The sequence below is a fragment of the Marmota flaviventris genome, chromosome 14 (genome assembly GCF_047511675.1).
Source record: "Marmota flaviventris isolate mMarFla1 chromosome 14, mMarFla1.hap1, whole genome shotgun sequence".
Lineage (NCBI taxonomy): Eukaryota > Metazoa > Chordata > Mammalia > Rodentia > Sciuridae > Marmota > Marmota flaviventris.
The window spans coordinates 94272047-94293990 of record NC_092511.1 but is presented as its reverse complement, the minus strand read 5'-3'; the positions used below and the strand labels follow the sequence as shown (position 1 = coordinate 94293990).

Genomic DNA, 21944 nt, shown 5'->3' with positions numbered 1-21944 from the left:
GCAACAATAAACTGTCTCCAGAAGTATGTTAGTTTCCAAATATTTGGAAGTATTCCAGATCTTTCTGGTGTTGATTTTTAATTTAATTACTGTAGTTAAAGAATATGTTCTGAGTAACTTGAATTGTTTTATGTTTTCATTTTCATTCATTTCAAATTATTTTCTAATAATTTCTGATTTCATCATGATAAGAGACTGAGCTTTGTATCATTTGAACCAAGTTTTATACTTCTTCATGCAATATCTGAATTTTTAGGACATTTTAACATCACTCTTACTTTGAGCTGTAAAGATTTTTATATTCTGAATCCTGTATTTTACTATTCATAAATCCATGTATTTTATCTATCACTTGGTCACTTTTAAGTCATTTTTCTATTTGATGCAACAAGTACCAAAGAAATTTGGTTTTGTTATTTTTTAATATGGAATTCCAATTATTTCAGCACCATTTGTTGGAAACACTATCCCTTACCATTGAATTACCTTGGCACCTTTGCTCAGCTCATGTATGTGTAGGTCAATTTTTGAATTCTGTATTCTGTGCCATTTTTTCTACAAGTCCATTTTTATGGCAACATCACATTATCTTCATTAATGTCAGTTTATTGTAAAATTTTAACTCAGGAAACATGAGTCCTTCAGTTCTATTCCTTTTAACTTACATTGGTTATTCAGGTGCTCTGCATTTCCATATAAATTTTGTAATTTGCTTGCCAAATTTCTCAAAAAGTAAAATAATTTAAAAAACAACATCAATTTCGCTCAAGGCCTAAAAGTGGGCATCACAGTTCTGCAGATTAGGTCCAACTATTCTTGGATAAAGAACAGTTCATCATTGAAACAGCACTTTGGAATTGCAATTTCAATGACTGATTGCTATTGTTAGAAACAACCCAACTTAGATTCCTTGCAACTTCTGATTCCAGCAAAATATAGCACTGAACTTGAAAAGTCAACAATACAGCACTGTAATTCATGCCTGAATAAAGTTTGTCTAACATATTTTATCCTAAAAGCATATTATAGTCTTGCTCTTCATCATACTTGGGGACAATCAAACAGTGAAGTTGGAAACGAAAGTACAAAAAAATTTGGTACTAAAGAGACCATGGAAAACACCTGCTTGTACTATGACAGCTGAAACAGATTGTTCCCTCATTCAAACCTGTGTATCAGGCAACTCAAAATTTCAACCCAAGCATGACTAAAAATGACTCCTGAAAACGGTATGTGATGATTTGCGGGTTACAAATGAATTTTAGTGAGTAGTAGTAGTGAGTAGGCAAGTTTATAAACATGCATTTTTCAAATGAGGATCAAGATCTCATACACTGTTTATTTGAAAAAGGAAAGAGTCTCAAATTCATTTCACTTTCACAGTGCTGAGGACTGACCTCAAGGACTCTCACATATAGACAAATCATTCTACCATCCCCAGTACCTCAAATTTATTTTTAAATATATAGCTCACAGATAATAATAGTTATATTTAGAAAGTATCTTATAAAAAAGAAGAGTTGAGGCTTAAATACCATCACAAGGTTCTTCATTAAACATGTTTAAAAGTAAAAGAAGGTGGGCAGGGGTGTGCACCTGTAAATCCCAGCTACTCAGGCATCTGAGGCAGGAGGATCACTTAGGCCCAGGCCAGCATGGACAACAGCAAGATTCCTTTTCCTTAACTGGGATTCAATACGGTACAATCAACTTTTGTATAATTGAGTTCAATTCAATTACGTTAGACAAAAACAAAACAAAAAAAACACTTGGGTTCTCAGGATCTTTTTTAGTTTTAATATCTTCATATCACCTGTTTAAAAAAAAAAAAAAGAACAATAAACGAGTAGAAAAAGACGTTATTCCAAAAGAGAAAGAGTTTGGGATCCTAAAATATAACCAAATAATTCAAATCAACAGTATTTATTACTCATTTAAGCAACTTTACACAGAAATGGTATCATGCAATTTTCTTACAGAGCACATACTCATTCACACCTATTTTTAAACAGCATACTCTTCTATACATTCCCATTCCCATGGAGAATGAAGAATAACTCATTCTATTTTAAGCAATACTTCTGGATTAATGTCCCTTTAAGACAATGTAACGTATCTAGAAAATTAAGAACTTGTTACATGTTTATTGTAATTCTAGCACACTGTGCTTTACTAAGACACATTGCTGTGATTTCCCTTTCTATCCATTCTGTTTTGTTATGCAATCACTGCTGTTCAATTCAAGAAAAGCCATAAGAAACATTCAAAAGGCACATGTATAATTCTGGAATTCTGTAACTGATATGAGCCCACAGGAGGTACTGGTAATCTCAGGCTTGAGCCCATGACATAGGCCCACAGCTCATCAAAAAGATGGCCTGACTTTTTCCTAACATCTCAATCCCCCCACCCCTGGCCCTCTACTGGAAATTGAGCCCAGTGACATTATTCCACTGAGCTACATCCTCAGTCCTGTTTCTGCTTTGAGACAGGGAATCAATAACTTGGCCTTAAACTGGGTAATCCTGCCTCAGCTCCCCCACTACCCCCATTCACTGGGATTACAGGCACGTGCCATCACACACAGCTTTTTTCTAACATTTTGAATGAATGCAGCACGTATACTTTTCAGGTCACAATTTCTTTAATATATTCCTGTAGTAAGAGGGCAAGTCTCTGGGTATGTGGCCGATTATGACATGGCAGATATTTCACTTTTATAACTAGTAATCCAATTACTAGCATTTGAAATGCTGAAAAAATGTTTTTAAGACTTTAAAAACTAAACTAGCTGGGAAAGGTGTAGGTGGCTCTTCTCATCGGTGGTTTCGTCACAGAATCATAACATGTTATGCCAAAAAACTAGTTTGCTTCAAGCCAATGTCCTGTGCTTTAGGAAATGGCAAAGTGGAGCTTATCCTGGGCCCGTAGAAACTGCTTTTGACTGAAATATAATTACCTCGAGTTCTAATTAGTAACATATACATGCTGATTTAATCTTATCCTTCAAGAACAAATAAATTTTAATGTGCTCAAAGCGACTGCTGCCAAATTAAACCATCTTATTGGGGAATTTGGTTATACTGGGTACTTCATCCAGATGGACACACACCTATTTTTGAAGTTCTGTTATTATTTTTACAATTCCAGTCGTCTTTGATGTGGTTAAGTATGTGTACAAGGGTACAAAGAGAGGTATTAACTAGGTGGTCAAGTCCCAGTGTCATCTGGGAATCAGTGATTATTTTTTCTTTGAAACTGCCCAATCTCTGGGAATGCCCTTCTTAGCCCTCCCACTCAGAAAGCTTCCCCTAGGCATGCAGCTTCATCCTGCATTACTGAGGTCAGACCAGTGAGTCGCTTCAGGAGATTTTGTCATTGTGCACCCAGAGAGCAAACTGCTGAGGGAGACACTGCAATTCGGCCTTTTCTTGTCATCATTCCTCAGTAGCCACGGGGAGCAATCTTTCTAGAAAGGCTGTTATGTCCAAGATCCCAAAAAAGACAGCATATAAGAAACCATTACCTGCCAAATGACCATGTCCTCACACCTCTCTGGCCCTTTGAGGTTTTCTGCTGGGAAAGTCAGAATGCCAATCACACCCCAGGGAGTGAAGAGGCGAGGCAGGCAGGGAACCATCATGTACTTCAGTGTCATGGATTTGGTTTCCTTCACACCATTCCTATGATTTTCAAAGTTAAAAAAACACTGTTCCACATTATGTGAACAAATGGCTTTTATGACAATTTTTAGGAGGAAAGTAACTAAATCTCATTTAGTGTAATCTTCATCTAGAGTCCCCAAATCCCCAGCATTTTATTAAATTTAAAAGTTTCCATAAATATTCTGGTTAAGAGTTGAGGGAAGCTATTTTGATGTCCGCTGATTAAGAAGTTACACTTCTATAATTAACCAAAAATAATTAACCTTGGTCTGTCCCAGTGTTCTGAGACAGCTTCATTAGCTACCAAAAGAATTACTAAAACACTTTTTTTTACATGTCTCTTGAAAGGCAGCTACTTGGTACAGAATCAAGAACGTATTTTCCTATTTGTAGTGAACACAAAAGGTAGATTTCAAGATAACAGCTGTTATGGAAACTAACTTTGAGGCTACCTACGAAAACAAGTACTCAAAGCAAGACAAATTTTCTATTTCAATACTCCTTGTATCAAATCTGGCTGTACAATTTATTTCAGTAAAACAATTCATCAAAAATTTTACTGAGTAGCTAGACTCAGTTTGTATACATAGTACATAGCTGGAGAAAAAATAAGCTTCATAAACCCTAATATTCAAGATATAGCTATAAGATAAATTATTTTTTAAAATCATATTTTCCTCAATAAACAAAGTAAAAAGCAACAAAGGTCTATATAATCTACACTTTAAAAGAAATAACTGCTACATAGTCCTTGATTTTCACCTCCAAGAAGTGAGAAAAGAACAGAGTTGTTTTTGATCACTTTATAAACAGCAATATCCAAAAGCTTTACATTTGACCAAAGAGAACATTAAATAAAAGTTTAAAAAAACTGTGTTTGTGTGTGTGGGTGTGGCAGGGGGGTGGGGGGGGGGAGAGTTGAGGTTAATCAAGGGCTTGCTTAAAAACTAATCAAGAAAACTAGTTATTTTATTCCAACAACAAATATAAAAATTCTTCATCTATCATTCTTTTAACTGTAAAGATTAAATTACAATTAGAACCAATACAATATATTCATCATTATAAAAATGAATAATAGTACATCTATTTGATTTCCATAATCAAGCAGTATATAACTTAATGCTTATATGAAATATAAAGTCTTAACTTTTTATTTGTAGGAAAGGTGGACAAACTTCCCTCCATTAAGATGTCACAAGTAGTTCGTACTAAAGGGGAAAATGCAATTCCTAAAGTCATCTAACGCTTTTCTCATAATTCCAGACAACAATGGAAATCGCTTTCTCAAGTTCTGAAATCTCTATGTACAATGAAAAATGTGCAAGAAAGCTAGATATTTCTCATCTTTTAAGTGTAAAGTAAGTTTTTCCTTCAGAGAAAGCCCATGTGATCAATTATTGAATTTAATCACACAATTCCACTTCAACTAATCTAAAATTGGTGTGCTTTGTCTAAAAAGCTTGAGAAATAAAATTAACTTTGTTTACAGTACTGTAGTAGCTAATGTAGTATTTAGAAACACCCCCCCCTTTCCACATTAGCATGCCTTCCCTAGGCATCATCTCTGATAGTCCAAAACAATTTATCATAAACACTGTATTCTTGTAGATAAATATATGAAGACGAATCAAAAAGTCTCCTTAAGAGTAAAATATCTTAGCCTTCTGTATATAAAATCTGAATCTGAAAGGTAAAATATACATTATTTTCAAGTATATAAACTATGTGCTAAAATAAAAAAAAAATAAAATAAAATGTCCTCTTTAGTTCAAGCCATGTGTCTGTGAGGGATGTGCGCTAGGAGATGGGTCCTCCACGCTGAGGGTCGCTCCTGCCGGCTTCTACAACAAAGCATCAAAACCACCCCAGGTCAGTAAATTGGTCAGCACATTCTAAACTTCAGTTACATAAATACAGCTACTCATCTGAATATGGTATTTCAAAAACCAAATTTCAGAAATATTTAAATAAACTTACTTGCAAAAATGATATCCTATTCCAAAGAGACAGTAAACAAGAAAAATATAGAACTAATGTTTCTTAGATATGCTAAGAGAGGTTTTCTAGTATTAGGCAAAGTGATATTAATTTGATCAGCATGGTACTACAAAAAAGACAAAGTATGAGTTGATGGTATTGGAATATGTTTTCAAGACTCAAACAAGCAGCTGTGAGAATGATGTAGCCACCAATGAAAACATGGCTAACATTTATTGGTACTATATATGATCCCATGAGGTACAGACTAGTATGTCATTATCTCTTTTTATCAGCATAAAGATGTGGAGCTGGTGTTTAAATCCAGGCATTTAAGTGAGAAAAACAGGGATACAAAAATCACTAAAGCTCAAAAGGTTTCTGAGGACTGTGTGATACTTCCCTAAACACAGCAGCAGAACCAAATACTTATTCAGGTTCTTTTCTTTGCCAGTTTAAAATTTAGTGGTAAAATAACAAATAACTTTATTAGGGGCTGCAGTTGTGGCTCAGTGGTAGAGCACTTGCCTAGCACATGTTGAGGCACTGGGTTCTATCCTCAGCAACACATAAAAATAAACAATAATAATAATAATACAGATACAAAAAAAAACTTTATTAAATTTGTTTTATTTTTGGTGCTGGGGACTAACTCCAGGTTTTACACATTCAAGATTATATACTCTACCAGAGTGTCCTCAGTCCCTATTATTAACCATTTTTCCCCACCTTAAAAAAATTGATTTACTTTTTAAATTGGAAAATATAAACGGTATATATTTATGGTGTATGATATGGTGTTCTGAACTATGTATACAATGGACTGGTTGAATAAAGCTTATTAATATATGTATTACCTCACATACTTGTCATAAGAACACTTAAAGTCTATCTTCACCAATTTTCAAATATATAATATATTGTTAACTAGAGTCACCATGTTGTATATACATGTCTTGGAACTTATTCCTCCCTTTTAACAGAAATTTTGTATGCTCTGGCCAGGGTCACCTCAAAGCCAAATACTCTGAGCTCCCTACAAAAGAGGGGTAGATAGACCGGACATTGGGAGGAGCAGGCAGCAGGGACCCTTGCAGGGGGTGCTCCACTCGAAGTTCCACACTGATTGATTAGCTGCTCCTGTCAGCCCAGCAACATTTTCCTAACCGTAAGCAAAACTGCATTATATTCTGTAAGTATTAATGTCCACTTCAAATAACTGATTTTTAAAATTTAGCATTTCTCAATTTATACTATGACTGTTACAGGATAGAAAGAACATTATTATACAAGTTACCAGTTAATTTACTAGAGAACAATACTTAGGATTAAAGAAAGGACAAAGAGAAAAAAATAAAAAGTGAGCCTCCAAAAGAGGTTGGGGTTCTCAGGAAGGGGAATCCAGCTTCTTTAGAATGTACTCAACATCCTATTGTTTTGTAAACCCAGTTTCTTTTTTCATTTTCTTTACTTCTATTCACTATTTTGAATTTTGTTATCTTCTAAGTAGGCACCTGAAGAGAGACTATGGTGAAGTGCAATACAACAAGGCAGATGGCAGGAAACTGGAAACTACTTTTGAAGGACATTCAGAAGGACTGGAGCCTGCATTTGCACATTCTCAAGGCTGGCCGTGTGCCAGAGAAAGCAAATTCAGTTTTCTTTATAAAGCCTGAAGGCAACAGCAAAATTCATATTGGTAGCACTTTGGCTTAATGCAATGAGATGCCTAAAAACAAGATCCATTTCTAAGAGGCTTCCCTGGACGGTGAAGAGATCAATCCTGACAATTTTATGGTTCTGTATCCATTCTCCTTTTTCTTTCGAAAGGCGCTTTTTTTTTTCTTGGTACCAGTTTAAAACTTCAATTCTAGTGTTTCTACTATCTTTACCTCACATGTTAAAAAACAAATTAAATTTGAATCTCACTGCTTTGAAAAATACGCATTTTTATTCCAGGATGCAACATTCAAATTGGCAAGCATCAACTCTTCCTACTTACAATAACGTGCAAGTTAATTCAATTCCAATAAAAATTCAGATGAGATTTTGATTAGGCAAAATTATTTCAGAATTAATCTTTAAAGAATGCAGAATACCTCAGAAATTTTGTAAAAGAAGAATAAAGAAATAATTTCCCTGCCTTGCAATATCAGAAAATATTTTTTGTGGAGTGGAGGGTATAGCTCGGTGGTACAGCATGTGTCTAGCCTGTGAGAGGGCCAGGGTTCAATTCCCAGCACAATAAAAGAAAGAAAAAAATAATAATTATCATTCACTAAATAATCTAAGAAGAAATGTTAGGAAAACAAACAAGTTAGTTAAATCTACCAGCCACTTACCAAGTAATGCTGTGTTTTCCCCTGCATCTTCTTTGAAAGTGGTAGGGCACTGTGGCCCAGACTCATTAGTGGATGAGGATGGCAGGTTGCTGCCACTGCCACTGCTTCTGCCCTCCTCTTGTGAAGCTACACTCACATTCCCAGGTGAAATGCTTCCAGGGGTAGACTCAGGAGTGGGCAGCTCCTGAACATCCTCAGGTTCTGCTCCCTTGAAAATCCGAACAGAAGAAAATGCCTTTTCTAAGTAACTCCATCAGTACTTAACTGTCCTCTTGCTCATAGTACGTTAACACGTCCCTGACATTTGAACACTGAACTTGGCAAAAGTGAACAGGCTCTGAACAACAGAATGCTTCAGACTATATTCTGGTTTTCTTAAAACAAAATAAAACAAAAAAACTTAGTCCTGGAGTCCTGGCTCTTACTCTCAGCACTCTCAGCTGTAGTTTGTTTTGTGCTTCCCCTCTTTTACATTTGCTACTTAAATAAAATAATGAAAGGAGGGCCAGAGGCTCCATGGCATCACTACATTAAGTCTCTGACATTTGGGGGGATATCCAGACATTGTTGAGGAATGCTAGAGTCAAAGCTGCATGTGAATAGATGACACTGCTGGAAGGTGACTTACTAAGCGAGGGTTACCACAGCCTGATTTGATCGTGTGGCTCACGGAGCACTCCACCTCTGTCCTCTGGGCTCTCAGGACACCACTGGCCTGTTTCAGCTGTGTCCAGAACAATCTCCTCCTCCCTTACCAGTAACTAAACACCTTTGACACCCAGCATTGAACGTTCCCTCTCACCTCGACTCCCAACACACCAAGTAACAAATCCTGTTGCTGTTGTGTTACCACAATGCCAAACTCCTGCTGAACCCCACCACAAGCTGCTTATTTAAAATCTGCCTAACCTAACTACCTGGAGGCCTCCCATCCCATAGGTCACCCCTGGAGACACACCATCAGTCAGTAGTACACTGAAGTGCTGCTAAAATCCTTTAACACCCAGCTCAGTGGCCCAAATAAAATGCACTACCTCCATCTTCTCACTTCTCCTTGCTTAATACTCCAGCCAGTACCTCAAACACTGTTCTCTTGTCATGTTCTACCTGTGTACTGGTCCCTACCAGTCCTGAAGGTCAAATTCCCAAGAGCCCTCGATCAGAGGGGCTGTGTCTTATCCATCTTTACCTCACTAGAGCCAAGTTCAGATTTAACACCTAAATGGCATTCCTTTATCAGTGCTCACTGAATGAATGAAAACAGTGACAAATAGTATTACAGTGCAAAAAACAAATGACGGTTCTTAAAGTCTGTGTGAGGGGCCACTGGTGACTTTCACATGATCATGAAAAAACAGAGAATTAGACACTACAAGAAAGCACGCCATGGCTATCGAAAATATCCAAGGCAAGAGGAGTTGATGGGTTAAAGAAAATGGCAAACCATGTAAAGACTAAAAAAAAAAAAAAGTAAGACAAGTGAATTCTTTTGTCAGCCTTAAAGTTACTATAGGTTTCTACCCTTCAAAAACTAAATTAGGCATTCTGGGGACAAAAGTCTAGCTTTCTGAAATTAACATTCTAAGAAAGCAGGTTAACTCTATGCAAAATGAAGACTCGTTTGACTTTTAATATACAAATATACATGGAGTTATGCTTCCCAAATCAAAACTCATGAGGCTCAAAGTCTCTACAGTAAGGTCAGTGAAATTCCCTCATACAAATGTCCAGAAGTGAACAGCAAGTTTAAAATTATTGACTAATGAAGAGAATAATCTAGTAAAAGCTTCAGAGTATACCTAACTAAAAAGACAATTCTATGACTGCCAAGAAAATAACCTGTCAAACTCCTTGTGTTCTAGCATTTAAAATGCTGAACCAGGAAGGCTCAGTTTCTCACTAAGCTAGTTTCTGGAGCAAAGAGGACAAGAGCTAAGCCCGCTGGGGAAGCATGTTATGCCATGCTGAAGAAAGCTACAATGATTTTAAAACCACAATAAGTTAACTTTAGAAATCATGGAAGCAAGACAAATTTTCAGGACATCAAAGGATGAGGTTCTAGTAAAGCAGTTCTTGATCACTGGACTTTCCTCTTCCTGGATACCTACAGAGAGGTTATTCTGGGACTTATTTTGCAGTTATTAAGGAGAGGTCTCTTCAGTATCTTCGGAGGACACTGTAAGCTAGATGAGAGGAAGTTTCAGGCAGACCTGCAGCCCAGGAGATATGCACAAGGCCCTGGGTTCAATCCCCAGCACTAAAAAACAAATCTATATCTTTGTAGTTCCTATTCTATAATAAGCCCTACCAAAAAACCTCTAAAACTATGTTTAGCTACAAGAAAAATAAAATCAATGTTCAAACTATTCTTTTCAAAGATCTCTATCTAAAAATTTTATTATCAGTGTATTTTGAGCCATTAATATATTTTATGTAGACTCTGAAAACAATAAAAATGTGACAATCTAGAAAAATAATTTTTTCCTCTATATCCTTCTCTTTGGGTTGGATAGTAATTAAGAATGTGAACTCAGAATTAAGCAAACTTGTGTCTGAAAGCTAATCCCCCATGAACTAGCTGCACAACTTCAGATATTCAGCTTCTCTAAGCACAATTTTGTAACTAGTAGGACAGGGAAGCTAACAGTTGTGGGAGTAAATATAATCATGTATTTAAGGCCTTTAGCAAGCACATGGCTGGTTGCTGTTATAATCTCTTTCATTTTGCCCTCATGTCTTCTGAGAAAGATTTCTGACCATCTACATATTACAAACTAATGGACCAAAATCAATGCAGAACGATGTCTCCAGCACTATTTAATTTTGAAATCCAGGGATAAGGAGAACTGATATGAAGAAGTGTTGACTTTAGTTTCCTCTTATGTAAAATGTGCACTGAAGCCAGAAAAGTTGTGGGGTTCCTTACGATTCTTGTTTATACGAAACTGACTACCATATAAACATTTTGCAGTGTAGTATACCAAGATATATTGGTCTAAGTAATTAGAAATTTTCTGGGGGACATCCTGGCCTATTATTATACCATGAATTGAATTAATTAATTATTTTTTCAACTTTAAGAATTTGTTTTTAACAAAGAGGAAAACTTCTTAAAAAGAGCCACAAGGATATAAGAAGGAGCTTGTCTGGTCCTCTTGTCTCTGGTCAATAATGAAATCTATCACTCAGGAAGAACTGGGGCAGAGATTAAATATAAACAAAAATGTAACAAACCCAATATCCCAGGGCTTTGATGACATCAAGTTTACACATTGGACATGTTCGGTGATCCAAAAGCCATGGGTCAATGCATATTCTATGAAAAATATGCCTAAAAAAATTAAGTATGTGTTAATGTTTTAAAATAAATGTTTATATATCTTATAAAGGAAATAAGACATTCTATCAACTCATCCCCTCAGTACAAGTTAACCAATGTCAAATCAACATTCTAGAGTAGTCATTTTTCCTAAATTATCAGCTAATCTACTTTGTACTTACAACAGAATTTGGGACTTCCAGTAAAATGTTCCCTTCACTCCACAAAAACAGCATGGCTTATTTCCATCCCATGCTATGTTGTACATTTCTATGTGCTTGAAAAAATTACCTGCAAGACTTTTGGGAATAAATGTGGCTTAAGTAAGCTAACACTACTAAATTAATACTAAATTGATAGTATTTTATATGGGTCCATAAAAGCATTCAAATGGAAAATATATCAAAATATTAACAAGTCATCTTTGGGTGGCAGGCTTAAAAAATATTTTTATAAACATTCTACATTTTTCTATCAGAATTTTTCAAGGGCATATATATTTTCTTCTTTTACTGATTCGCCATTATTTCCTCTTATGTGATGGATGAGTCTATTTTCTATGTGTGAGGAAGACAGGGCATCAAATATGGGCTTTGGAATAAAACAGATGGGGATCAAAAGCCAGCTGTGCGACTCAACAGCCTTGACCCTGGCTGAGGCTCCTGCCCTCCCTCTCTGCATATACAGCATAGGCTGCTCTGAGAGGCACAAACAATGTGTGTACAAGAGTGCTGGGCACAGCACATGTCTAGTACAATCATTTGAAGAGCTTCCTTCAAATAGAAATCCCCTAGGTCAGGTAAGGTAACAGTTCTTAATTATATCATAGTCTAATTCACCTTGCCTTTTGATTTTCCATCTGCAAACTAAAAACTGACAGACCCAAGGAAACAATTTTTACAAAAAAAAAAAAAAAAAAAAAAATTATTGGGAATATGTTATATAAATCACAGGAGAAAACTGGGAAATAAGTCAAAATCTCAATGAGCAGCCCAGGAAATGTACATGTCTGCATTTGACAGTCAAGTACAAACCCCACCTCAGCCATCAGTATAGACACCTAGGCTCATCTGTGCAGCATAGAGAGCATTATTTCTTAAGGAAAACATGTCCTAAATCAGCCTAGAGTAACTTTAATGATGTTAAAGAAGACATGATCAACCTATACTGAGACCAATTCATTAGGTACCCATACCTACTTTCATTCAGGAAACTTTTGACTTTGATATTCTGATACTCGTTCCTTTATTTCCTTCACAGAATTATCAAGAACTTAGTCTACCCTGCAGTAGTAGATTATACACTAACATGCTTTGCAAACAAAGCAAAACACAAATATATTAACTTATGACGTGCTTCTAAAAGGTGTAAAGTATAAATGAAATTTATCTGACTTAAAATATAATTTCTGTACATAAAATAAACCATTCTGCTAACAAAATAATTCTTCTAAAAGTTATCAATTAAAGTAGCCTAAAAAGGAAATCACAACTTCCTGTTGCTAAAACTGAACTTGAGCAAAACCAAGTTACTGTAACCCAAATAAAGGGAGGAATATTTATTTTTCACAACCACAAAGAGAACTCAAACTCAGGGTACAAATAGCAAACCACTGCCTTCCCCACACCTGCTTCCTGCTGGCTGTTTTAGGCCCATTCCCTGGGGTCCTTCACCTTTTTGCTTCAATTTTCTTGCTCTTGACATAGCATACTTTGCTAAGTATATAATAAAATTCCCAGCATTCTAATGAATACCTGCTTATGAGACTAGAAGCTCATCTATGACAAAGATGTACACTGGGTCTAATGGTCATGGAAGAGTCCTAAGAAAAGCAATTTTAAAGAGCCTTGAAGACAGTAAGAAAACCTAAGCTTCTCTTTCAAAAGATGAGATGATCAAAGATAGCAAGATCTTTATACCATAAAAAGCACATGGAAGGAACTCTTTTGTCAGGATACTGAAACTTGTCCAGCAATTATTAATGACTCAGTAGGTTAAAGAAAAGAGAAAAAAAAAACATACTTGCATGGCAGAATTCTGATAACGTCCTTTACTTTAAAATTTTCAATACACACTGCACAATTTTCGGCATCAACATCAATTCCCTGTAAAAAGAAAAGGAAAGAATTTACTTTATCCTTGGCATTAGCACATCCTTCGAAAATGCACTATATACTGACTAAAACAATGATGGATTCTATTTTACATTGGGATAACATGAAACTAAAATTCAGATGATTATATTTGGTATTTACTTCTTACCACTATCAACAGGTTATCTAAGGAATGAGGCTGAAAATGAAAAAATTTTACTGTTTGCCTACTCAGACACAATAGTATTTAAATATGCTAGGAAATGCCTGCCATATTATGATGAAATAAATCATTTCTCAAACATAAACCTTACACTTTAATGAAAAGAATAAATATCCAGGAAATTACTCATTTCCTAGAATCATTAAAAAGAAATTTACATCTGCTAAAGACAAATTTATAATCTGCATATGAGAAAATAAAAATGGCTACATATCTGAAAATATCTACCTCACTAGTACTAAAAGAATTACAAATAGGAATAAGTCATTGTTTTTCATGTAATGAATTAACAAAGACACAAAGAAACAAAAATTGCTGGAGAAGAAAGTCTTGTGACAAAATTTTCACTTCTAAGAATTTATGGGTCAGCCCTCTCCAGTTCTCTGGGTACCCATGGATCCATCCACCTGGTTCTATCTCATCAACCAAGCAGTCAGGGCCAGAGTGATCATTGTCCCAAAACAGAACGGACTTCTGGGACAGGGATTCAGGAACTCAGTGCTGAATGTGGCTGCAAAGTTCATTTTATGAAATATGACTACATTATCCTTATAATTACTTAAAAATACATTTAGCTAATATGCCACTTATAAAAAAGAAAGCAGTTAAGAACTGAATTTTGTATGAAAATAATGTTATCAAAGACCATGTTAAAATCAAGTTTATACCAACATTTTAAATTATACACTGCAATAAAAGTAAATATTGTCATTTATTTATCATATGCCATGCAAAAATAATGAAACGATTTTAATAATTTTTTGAATATGTACTTTCGTCAGCCCTGAAATGATTTTTTGAAGTCCTTAATAATGGCATTAAAGTTTACACATTACTATTAGTAAATCTACACAAAAGAAAAATTGGAAAAAAAAAAAAAAATGTCAGTATCCAAAACCAGGTTAAGATATAGACTACAAAAAATACATGTTTAAAATGTAAAATTGTCATAAAATCCATGTATCGATATAACTCATGGAACACTTATGGATCTTCTTTTTTAACTATTACTCTGACAACTTTCAAAAAACTGTCCCTGGGGGAAAAAAAAATATATATATATATATATATATATATATTTTTTTTTTTTTTTCTTTTAAATGTGCTGTATAGGAAGAAGATAATATCAATTTACTTATGTTTTCAAAGACTCAATTCCATTAATTACACATATGAATCTATATCTTCTCATATGTTATAATGGTGGTTCCTGACGAGAGCAGAAGGCATTCATGTTCCAGAGGAACATAGAACCATATGCTTATGAGTAACTAGTTATGCAGAATGGGTTTAGAATCTACCAAGGGCATTAACTGGAAAGTCTCTCCTAAAGAACCCTTAGAGATTTGTAAATCAGATGCTAATCTTAAGCCATAAAGAGTATTTTTTCTTATATTTCTTTTTTATTTTTTCTATTCAAAACATTTATACAAAAAGAAATCATTACCTTGTAACAAACTACTAAAATTCAAATGTACTGCGATGTAAGTTATATTAGGGAAAGAATGGTAGCCACCGATATAATTCTTAGAATATCTTAATACTAACTATATCACATAAACCATTAATAACAGATTTCAAAATTTTATACTCTGTAATTTAATGTGTTATTTTTGTTTTAATCATCCTTTAAGTAGGTTAGAGGAAGAAATATGTACCATAAATGTAGTTTCTCTTCCTTTTGGTGGGGGAGGAGGGTAGACTAGAAACTAGAGAATGGAGAAGATTAAGTTTTAACAACAAAACAACTGAACCAATCCCACAACTAAAGTCAACACTAGTTAGCAACATTTCAAAGCACCAAAGAGGGACCATTAAAAAAATAAATACTACTGCATTAGTAACAGCTTTCCTTTTAGGCAATCTATATCATTCTAGATTCAGGATTTGTCCTATTCCAAAATGCTTTAAGTCTCTGGTATGATTCTAAATCTTTAAAGTCTCAGCCCCTCCCAACCCCAAAAGTTTACTTTTTTTTTTTTTTAATAAAAAAGTAGTTTTAAAGATACCTTTTTTTTTTTCCTTTTCCACAAATATCAAGTATGTTTTTCCTGTACTTGGGGGAATCAGAGAGAATGGACATGTAGTCTCAAATTTAACAGAAATGAATTTAAGGAATCGCAGGTCTATGGTATAAACTTTAAGTTCTGCAGCTTCTTTATAGTCACCCAGATCTGTCCAATAGCACTTTCTAAGATGATGGGCATGTCAGTGCCATCCAACATGGCAGCTCCTGTCAACGTGGCTACTGATCACTTGAAATGTAGCTAGTGTGACTGAGGGACACAATTTTAAATTTAATTTAATTCACTTAAATAGCTGTATGTGACTAGTGGCTAACCCTCAGGAGAGCACAGATCTGGAATGTTCTTCAACCTCAGAATTTCTACTAATCCTCTTTACAATAAATATATACATGCAAGTTAATACTAACTCAATTTACCAAAGTGCCACAGACTGGATACTGTGAATTAAAAGACGGGAAGGGAAGTATTTCTCAAGACATAAACACATCCTTTGGTCCAAACCAAGAAACAAAACAACACAGTATAAAAATATTACCTTTTCTCCATGCTTTACAGTATGAAGTAGAAGCTGGCCAATAACTTTCTTAGTTTCCTTTCTATGGCTCTTGGAGAGAAAATTATTATTATTGTTGTTAATAAATTAATAATAAAATATCATTATTATTGTTGAAATTTTCAAATTAAATCACTATTTTATAAAAAATTATATGCAAGCATATAGAAAAAATTTCATTAAAAAGTCAATTTTTAATTTCATATTACAATGAAAATAACTAAAAATACCTTCATCACCATTTTAAGTCTTAATATATACAACAGTCATATAACTTAAGAGCTATTTGACTGACAAAACTTATTTTCAATTCTACGTCTGAAGAAGGAATCAACTTTTTTAGTCTGTATGTAGTGCTGTGGAGATGAAACTCAGGGCCTCAGATATGCTAAACATGTGATCTACCACTGACCTACATACACCTCAGCCACAGAAACCAATTCTATGTCTAAATATCAGCAAGAAAGAAATAGGCTGAGGATGGAGGTACCATATGATCACTCTGTCAGCCATCCCCCTTTATGGTATTAGGGATTGAACCCAGGGTTGCTTAACCTCTGCCCTTTTTATTTTTTATTGAGACAGGGGTTTGCTAAGTTGCTTAAGCTGGCTTTGAACTTGCAATCCTCCTGCCTCAGCCTCCCAAGCCGTTGGGATTACAGGTATTCACCACCATGCCCAGCATCAAGGAACTTAAAAACAAAGAGCCCTTCCTATGTCAACAGTCAGGAAGGCCAACTTTGCATAGGCACAGATCCTGCTACTAGAAGCCTCTGGCTCTTCATCAGCCCTCATCTCTGCTGTTACTGAGACAGGGTCTCTCTGAAGGGAAATGGCTTGACAGCTGCTCCACAGTGGAGACAGGGATGCTCGTTCCCTGCCTTTAGGCCAGCTCAGAAACCCAGGTTATGAGAGCAGGTTCACTACATCTGGTACCTTTTTGCCATTGCTCTCTGTCTGGAAAAGGACAAATGATATGTGCAGGAACTGAATGTGCAAAAAGTGTCCTAAACTTAAAAAATAGTTTTTAATCTTCCACAAGATAAAAAATTTAATGCATTCTAATTAGAAGGTTAGTTTCAAAAAGTCATATGAATACTTATATGAGTGAGAAGGAAATAAAGAATATGGTCAAATATAACTTCAAGCAATATATATGGGATATATTTATGAACTATCTTTTCAAAAGTAAAAATAAAATTATCCATAATTACCTGACTTCCAAACTGCGAGCCAGTATACAGGAAACGTTGTATATAGTAAAATATTAGCCAGGCTAAGGAGATAATCATCATAGCGATGAAGGCAATGGCCACAAACACCACAGACTGACCGCTGATGAACTCCTGCACATGACGGGTGCCAATCCCTATGGTCACTTTTACTGGAATTCCTTTTTGTACCACATCTAAAATTTCTCTTCCTTTTAGATAGCTAACCATAATGACCACTATACTTCCTGTTCCTGTAGGAAGGATCAAAGAAATCAATGTAAGACAAAAGAGAGCTATGTTCATCAACACACATTTGAAAACTTCAAAAAAAATTGAAAAATTTTCAAGGAAAACATCAGTTATCAAAATTGATTCCAAAAGAGAAAATAGACTGATCTCATGAAGAAAAGTAGAATCAATCACCAAGAAGTACCTTCCCAAAAGCCAGGATACCCTTCATTTTCTTGGGTGACATCTATACCACCAAACCTTTAAGGTTAAGTACTGCTGATGATATTTAAATTGTCCCACAGCTGACTGTAAGGGGACAAAGGAAGTTTTAAAATTATTTCTAAGATTATAAACCCAAACATAGAATAAAAAGCAAAAGAACCAGTCTGACTAATTTTACTTGCATATAATAATATATAATACCTGAAACATACCAATTAAAATCAGGGAGGCAATATGAGAATTTCACTATGATCACTATTATTTAACATTGCTCTGAAGGCACAAGCAACCATGAGATAAAAAAAAAAAAAAAAAAGAGAAAAGGGGCAAAATAATCAACATAAACCTAGCTATAAATGAATATAACAATGATTAAATATAAACAGGATTAAAGAAAAACATTAATATTCTACTTCTAAAGTCATTTAGGGAAAAAATAATCAGGAATGGATCAGGCAAACTTTTATATATATGTATGTATTATTTTTAGTTATAGTTGGACACAATACCTTTATTTTATTTATTTATTTATTTTTATGTCGTGCTGAGGATCTAACCCAGGGCTTTGCACGAGCTAGGTGAGTGGTCTACCACTGAGCCACAACCCCAGCCCCCAGGAAAACTTTTTAAATTAACTAAAACAGAATGGGAGTAGCATATGAAGACACTCACAGAACAGCACAGAATAAAAACACCAGAAATAAACATACAAAACTATATGTGTATGTGTGTGTGTGTGTGCGCGCGCGTGTGTGTGTGTGCGCGTGTGTGTGTGTGTGTGTGTGTGTGTGTGAGAGAGAGAGAGAGAGAGAGAGAGCGCGCGCGAGCGAGCGAGCCTAGAAGAAACAGGGGAATTAAAAAACTAATTTCCCAGCCAAGTGTGGTGGTACAGTTCTGTAATCCCAGCTACTCAGGAGGCTGAGGCAGGAGGATCACAAGTTCAAAACCAGCCTGCACAATTTAGAGAGATCCTGTCTCATAATTTTAAAAAAAATTGTTAAAAATGGGCTAGGGCTATAGCTCAGTGGCAAAGCACTTGCCTACCATGCTTAGGACCCTGGGTTCCTTCCCCAGTACTGTAAAACAAACAAATTTTCTATAAGAAAAAGGATGACTGTAAAACAAAGAAAGTCAGTTTTCAGGATGGAAAATACAAATGGTTTTTAAAAATAGCAGCTTAGGGCTGGGGATGTGGCTCAAGCGGTAGTGCGCTCCTCTGGCATGCATGGGGCGCTGGGTTCGATCCTCAGCACCACATAAAAATAAAATAAAATAAAGATGTTGTGTCCACTGAAAACTAAAATAATAATAATAATAATAATAATATTTTAAAAATTATTTCTCTCTCTCAAAAAAAGCAGCTTAATTGATATATAATTCATACCATAAAAATCATCCTTTTAATGTATACAATTCAGTGGTTTCAAGCAGACTGACTAGTTGCACAAGCATTACCATCATTTAATTCTATAACATTCCCATCAACCCATAAAGAAACCCCTGTGTCCATCAGTATCCAGTATCCATCCCCAACAAGTGAATTTTAAACATGAAAACTCATGGCACAAGTGAAAAGATGTTATATGTAAGATTGTCAGAGACACTCTCTTGTACAATGCTGGGGGAGTGAATTATAACATTCTTGTATGGGGGTGGGGGGAATGGTTACCAAAAAATTTAGACGCACCTTTCTCTGACCCAGCAATTCTGTGTCTAAGAATGTAATTAACTGGTGTACTTATACATAAATATGGTGGAATATCTATAAAGATACTTTATTGCTAATGTTTTTTCTTTCTTCTTCTTTTTTTTTGAGTAATAAAAATTCTTGCTGTCAAAACAAGACATAACAGAAGACAATAAATTGTCCTGATAATTTTAGACTCTAGGCTTCTCAATGAGGTCAGCTCCTTATATAAGATAGTATCCAAAACAAATAACAAAAGGTATCTGAGATAGTGTTCAAGACAGAGACTATTCATGTACACATGAGGAGAATACAAAGGCAGTTTCTTGATTCCCTTTCCTTTGTAAGATATGTGTTGCATGTACCTTTTGGTGAAAAATGCTTTCATGAAAAATTGTGAATGTTTTCATTTCTCCCTGCGCAAAAACAAAAACAAGTTTTAGGCTCTGACCTGAAAAAGGAAATCAAAATACTATGAAACTAATTTCACATAAATATCAAATCAAGACTACAACTGTACATATCATCTTCTTTACTTCAAATGAGTAGAATCAATTTCCTCCCTTAGGGAGTTTTCAAACTGGCATTAAATTAGTCTTACTTTAAGGTACAAGAAAGAAGAGGCAAAACTAGTGTCTGAGAGGCAAGGGTATAGCTCAATTAGGACAAGCTTTGTACTAATGTTTCCAAAAATGAAAAATTAAAAAAAAATTATTTCTTTAGCTGGGGCCTCTCTCTCAATGACAGAGCATGTGGGAGGCCCTGAATCCCCAGCACTGGGGGGGGGGGGGGGACAAAAATCACTGTGAAATACAAAAGAGAAGCATCCCTCCAACAGCAGTGGCTCAGAAGGTACAAAGAGGTATGAGGAACCAGCTATAGGACAAAGGAATCTATCAGGTCTACCAAGAAGCAAGGAGACTCTGGTTTCAGCCTTGGAAGCAGATTCCCTGCCAAGTTAACTTGTTAGCTGTTAACTATAACCAGATCTGAAACAGACCTGAGGTCTCCCTAACTAACAAGACTGGAGCACAGGACATGCAGCACGGTCAAGGCCAAAGCTGTCTTACCTAGTCAGTGACACCTCTACACCATGATTTGTCATTGTACTGATGGTGGTAAAAGAATCAAGAAACCTAGGGTTTCAACCAACACAAATATTAAGTTCTTGTATAGGGTAAACAAATAAAAAATAGGTTAAGTAGATGCCCCAAACATTACTTCTAAGATTATATGGCATAACTTTAAAGAGGTACAAATGGTTTCGTCTACACAAGGACAAGCTTTGTATTAATGTTTACAAAAATGAAAAATTATTTCTTTAGCTGGGACCTCAGTTTAAGAGGTTCTTAAAAATATATCTTTCCTATATCACAGCCAAGAGAAAAGGGGAGTAGGTTAAGAAATCCCCATCCAGCATCCCTGGAATTGAGAGAGAGCTCTAGATGCCAAGTGAGCTTACAAAGCACACTCAAAACAGGGTTTGAGAGTATAGGCCTGTAGCGGCTGTTTCTTCCTTTCTATAACCAGTTACGTCCATCTTGGGTAGCTAGAAAATTGCTGGATTTTCGGTCATTTCAGTGGCCCAGAGACAGATCAGCTCCACTGGAGGGTTTCTGGGCTTCCTGGTAGGCCTACATGGCAAAACCTCCAGAACCAGACTTCAGAGGGGATACTGATGGATAGTGCCTCCACTGATCTGACAAGTTTCTGTCCGTAACCCACTTCCAGGACCCGTAATGCTAGAATATGGGCCAGGTAAGGCATTAGAGGAACCAGAAGTAAATCAGCCTCTGGGCCCCTGTGCAGAGAAAGAATGGAATACTGATGATGGTGAACTGGGTAGATGCAGGCTGCGTCTCTTCTTTTGATCTCTCTCTGCTCTGCAACTTCAGTTTACAGAGTACTTCTGACATTTGAAAGCCCTTGGTCTTCTGGGTGATAAGGCCCTGGTGGAAAGTGCAGCCACTACCTCTCAGTGATGCCTATTGTTGATAATGCTGAGAGCTTTCCTGATTTGCTTCATGATTGCAGAATTCATGATGATATGGGTAGTTCTAGCCTTCACTACCTGGACATTGTCCACACTGTCAATGGTCATGGCAGGGGACAATTCACAGGCCTCTCCTTCTTATACCCTGATAAGGTGATCACACTTGCACTCTGGAATTGCTGCATGTGTTAGATGCAGAAATCCTGAGCCTAGGATTCTCAATGACATCACTGTAGCTGAGTGGCTGGTGGTACATCCTCATGGGCAGGCACATCTTGCCTACAGGCCCACTAGACACAAGAAGAAGCACTTCTGGATGTCTTGAAGCCATTTGAAGACTGGGCTTTGGGTGCTTTTTCTATATAGATTGCAGAGCTGAGTTCCTATTAAAGTTT

At 35.8% G+C, this 21944-nt stretch overlaps 1 protein-coding gene, 1 long non-coding RNA gene and 1 other non-coding gene across 4 annotated transcripts in view; 1 reads left to right on the top strand and 2 right to left on the bottom strand.

Annotated features, from left to right (window-relative positions):
• LOC139701757 (uncharacterized) overlaps positions 1 to 21944 on the top strand; it is a 240145-nt gene that overhangs the window by 181926 nt on the left and 36275 nt on the right. The window lies entirely within an intron of this gene.
• The window catches only part of Rnf149 (ring finger protein 149), a 28026-nt gene continuing 7401 nt past the window's right edge, over positions 1320 to 21944 (bottom strand). Inside the window, exons 2-9 of one of the 2 annotated variants that reach the window (XM_027951804.2) lie at positions 17417 to 17667; positions 16185 to 16253; positions 13329 to 13411; positions 11222 to 11318; positions 7988 to 8195; positions 4816 to 5509; positions 3527 to 3683; positions 1320 to 1813 (exon numbers count right to left, since the gene is read on the bottom strand). In XM_027951804.2, the coding sequence (XP_027807605.2) occupies positions 5466 to 5509; positions 7988 to 8195; positions 11222 to 11318; positions 13329 to 13411; positions 16185 to 16253; positions 17417 to 17667 (752 nt within the window). In that variant the 3' untranslated portion in view covers positions 1320 to 1813; positions 3527 to 3683; positions 4816 to 5465. Of the gene's footprint in view, positions 1814 to 3526; positions 5510 to 7987; positions 8196 to 11221; positions 11319 to 13328; positions 13412 to 16184; positions 16254 to 17416; positions 17668 to 21944 lie in introns of both variants that reach the window. The other variant, XM_071601961.1, reaches the window with a different exon arrangement.
• Positions 3338 to 3449, bottom strand: LOC114105388 (small nucleolar RNA SNORD89). The gene has a single exon (XR_003585004.1). It is a non-coding gene; the product is annotated as a small nucleolar RNA SNORD89 (small nucleolar RNA).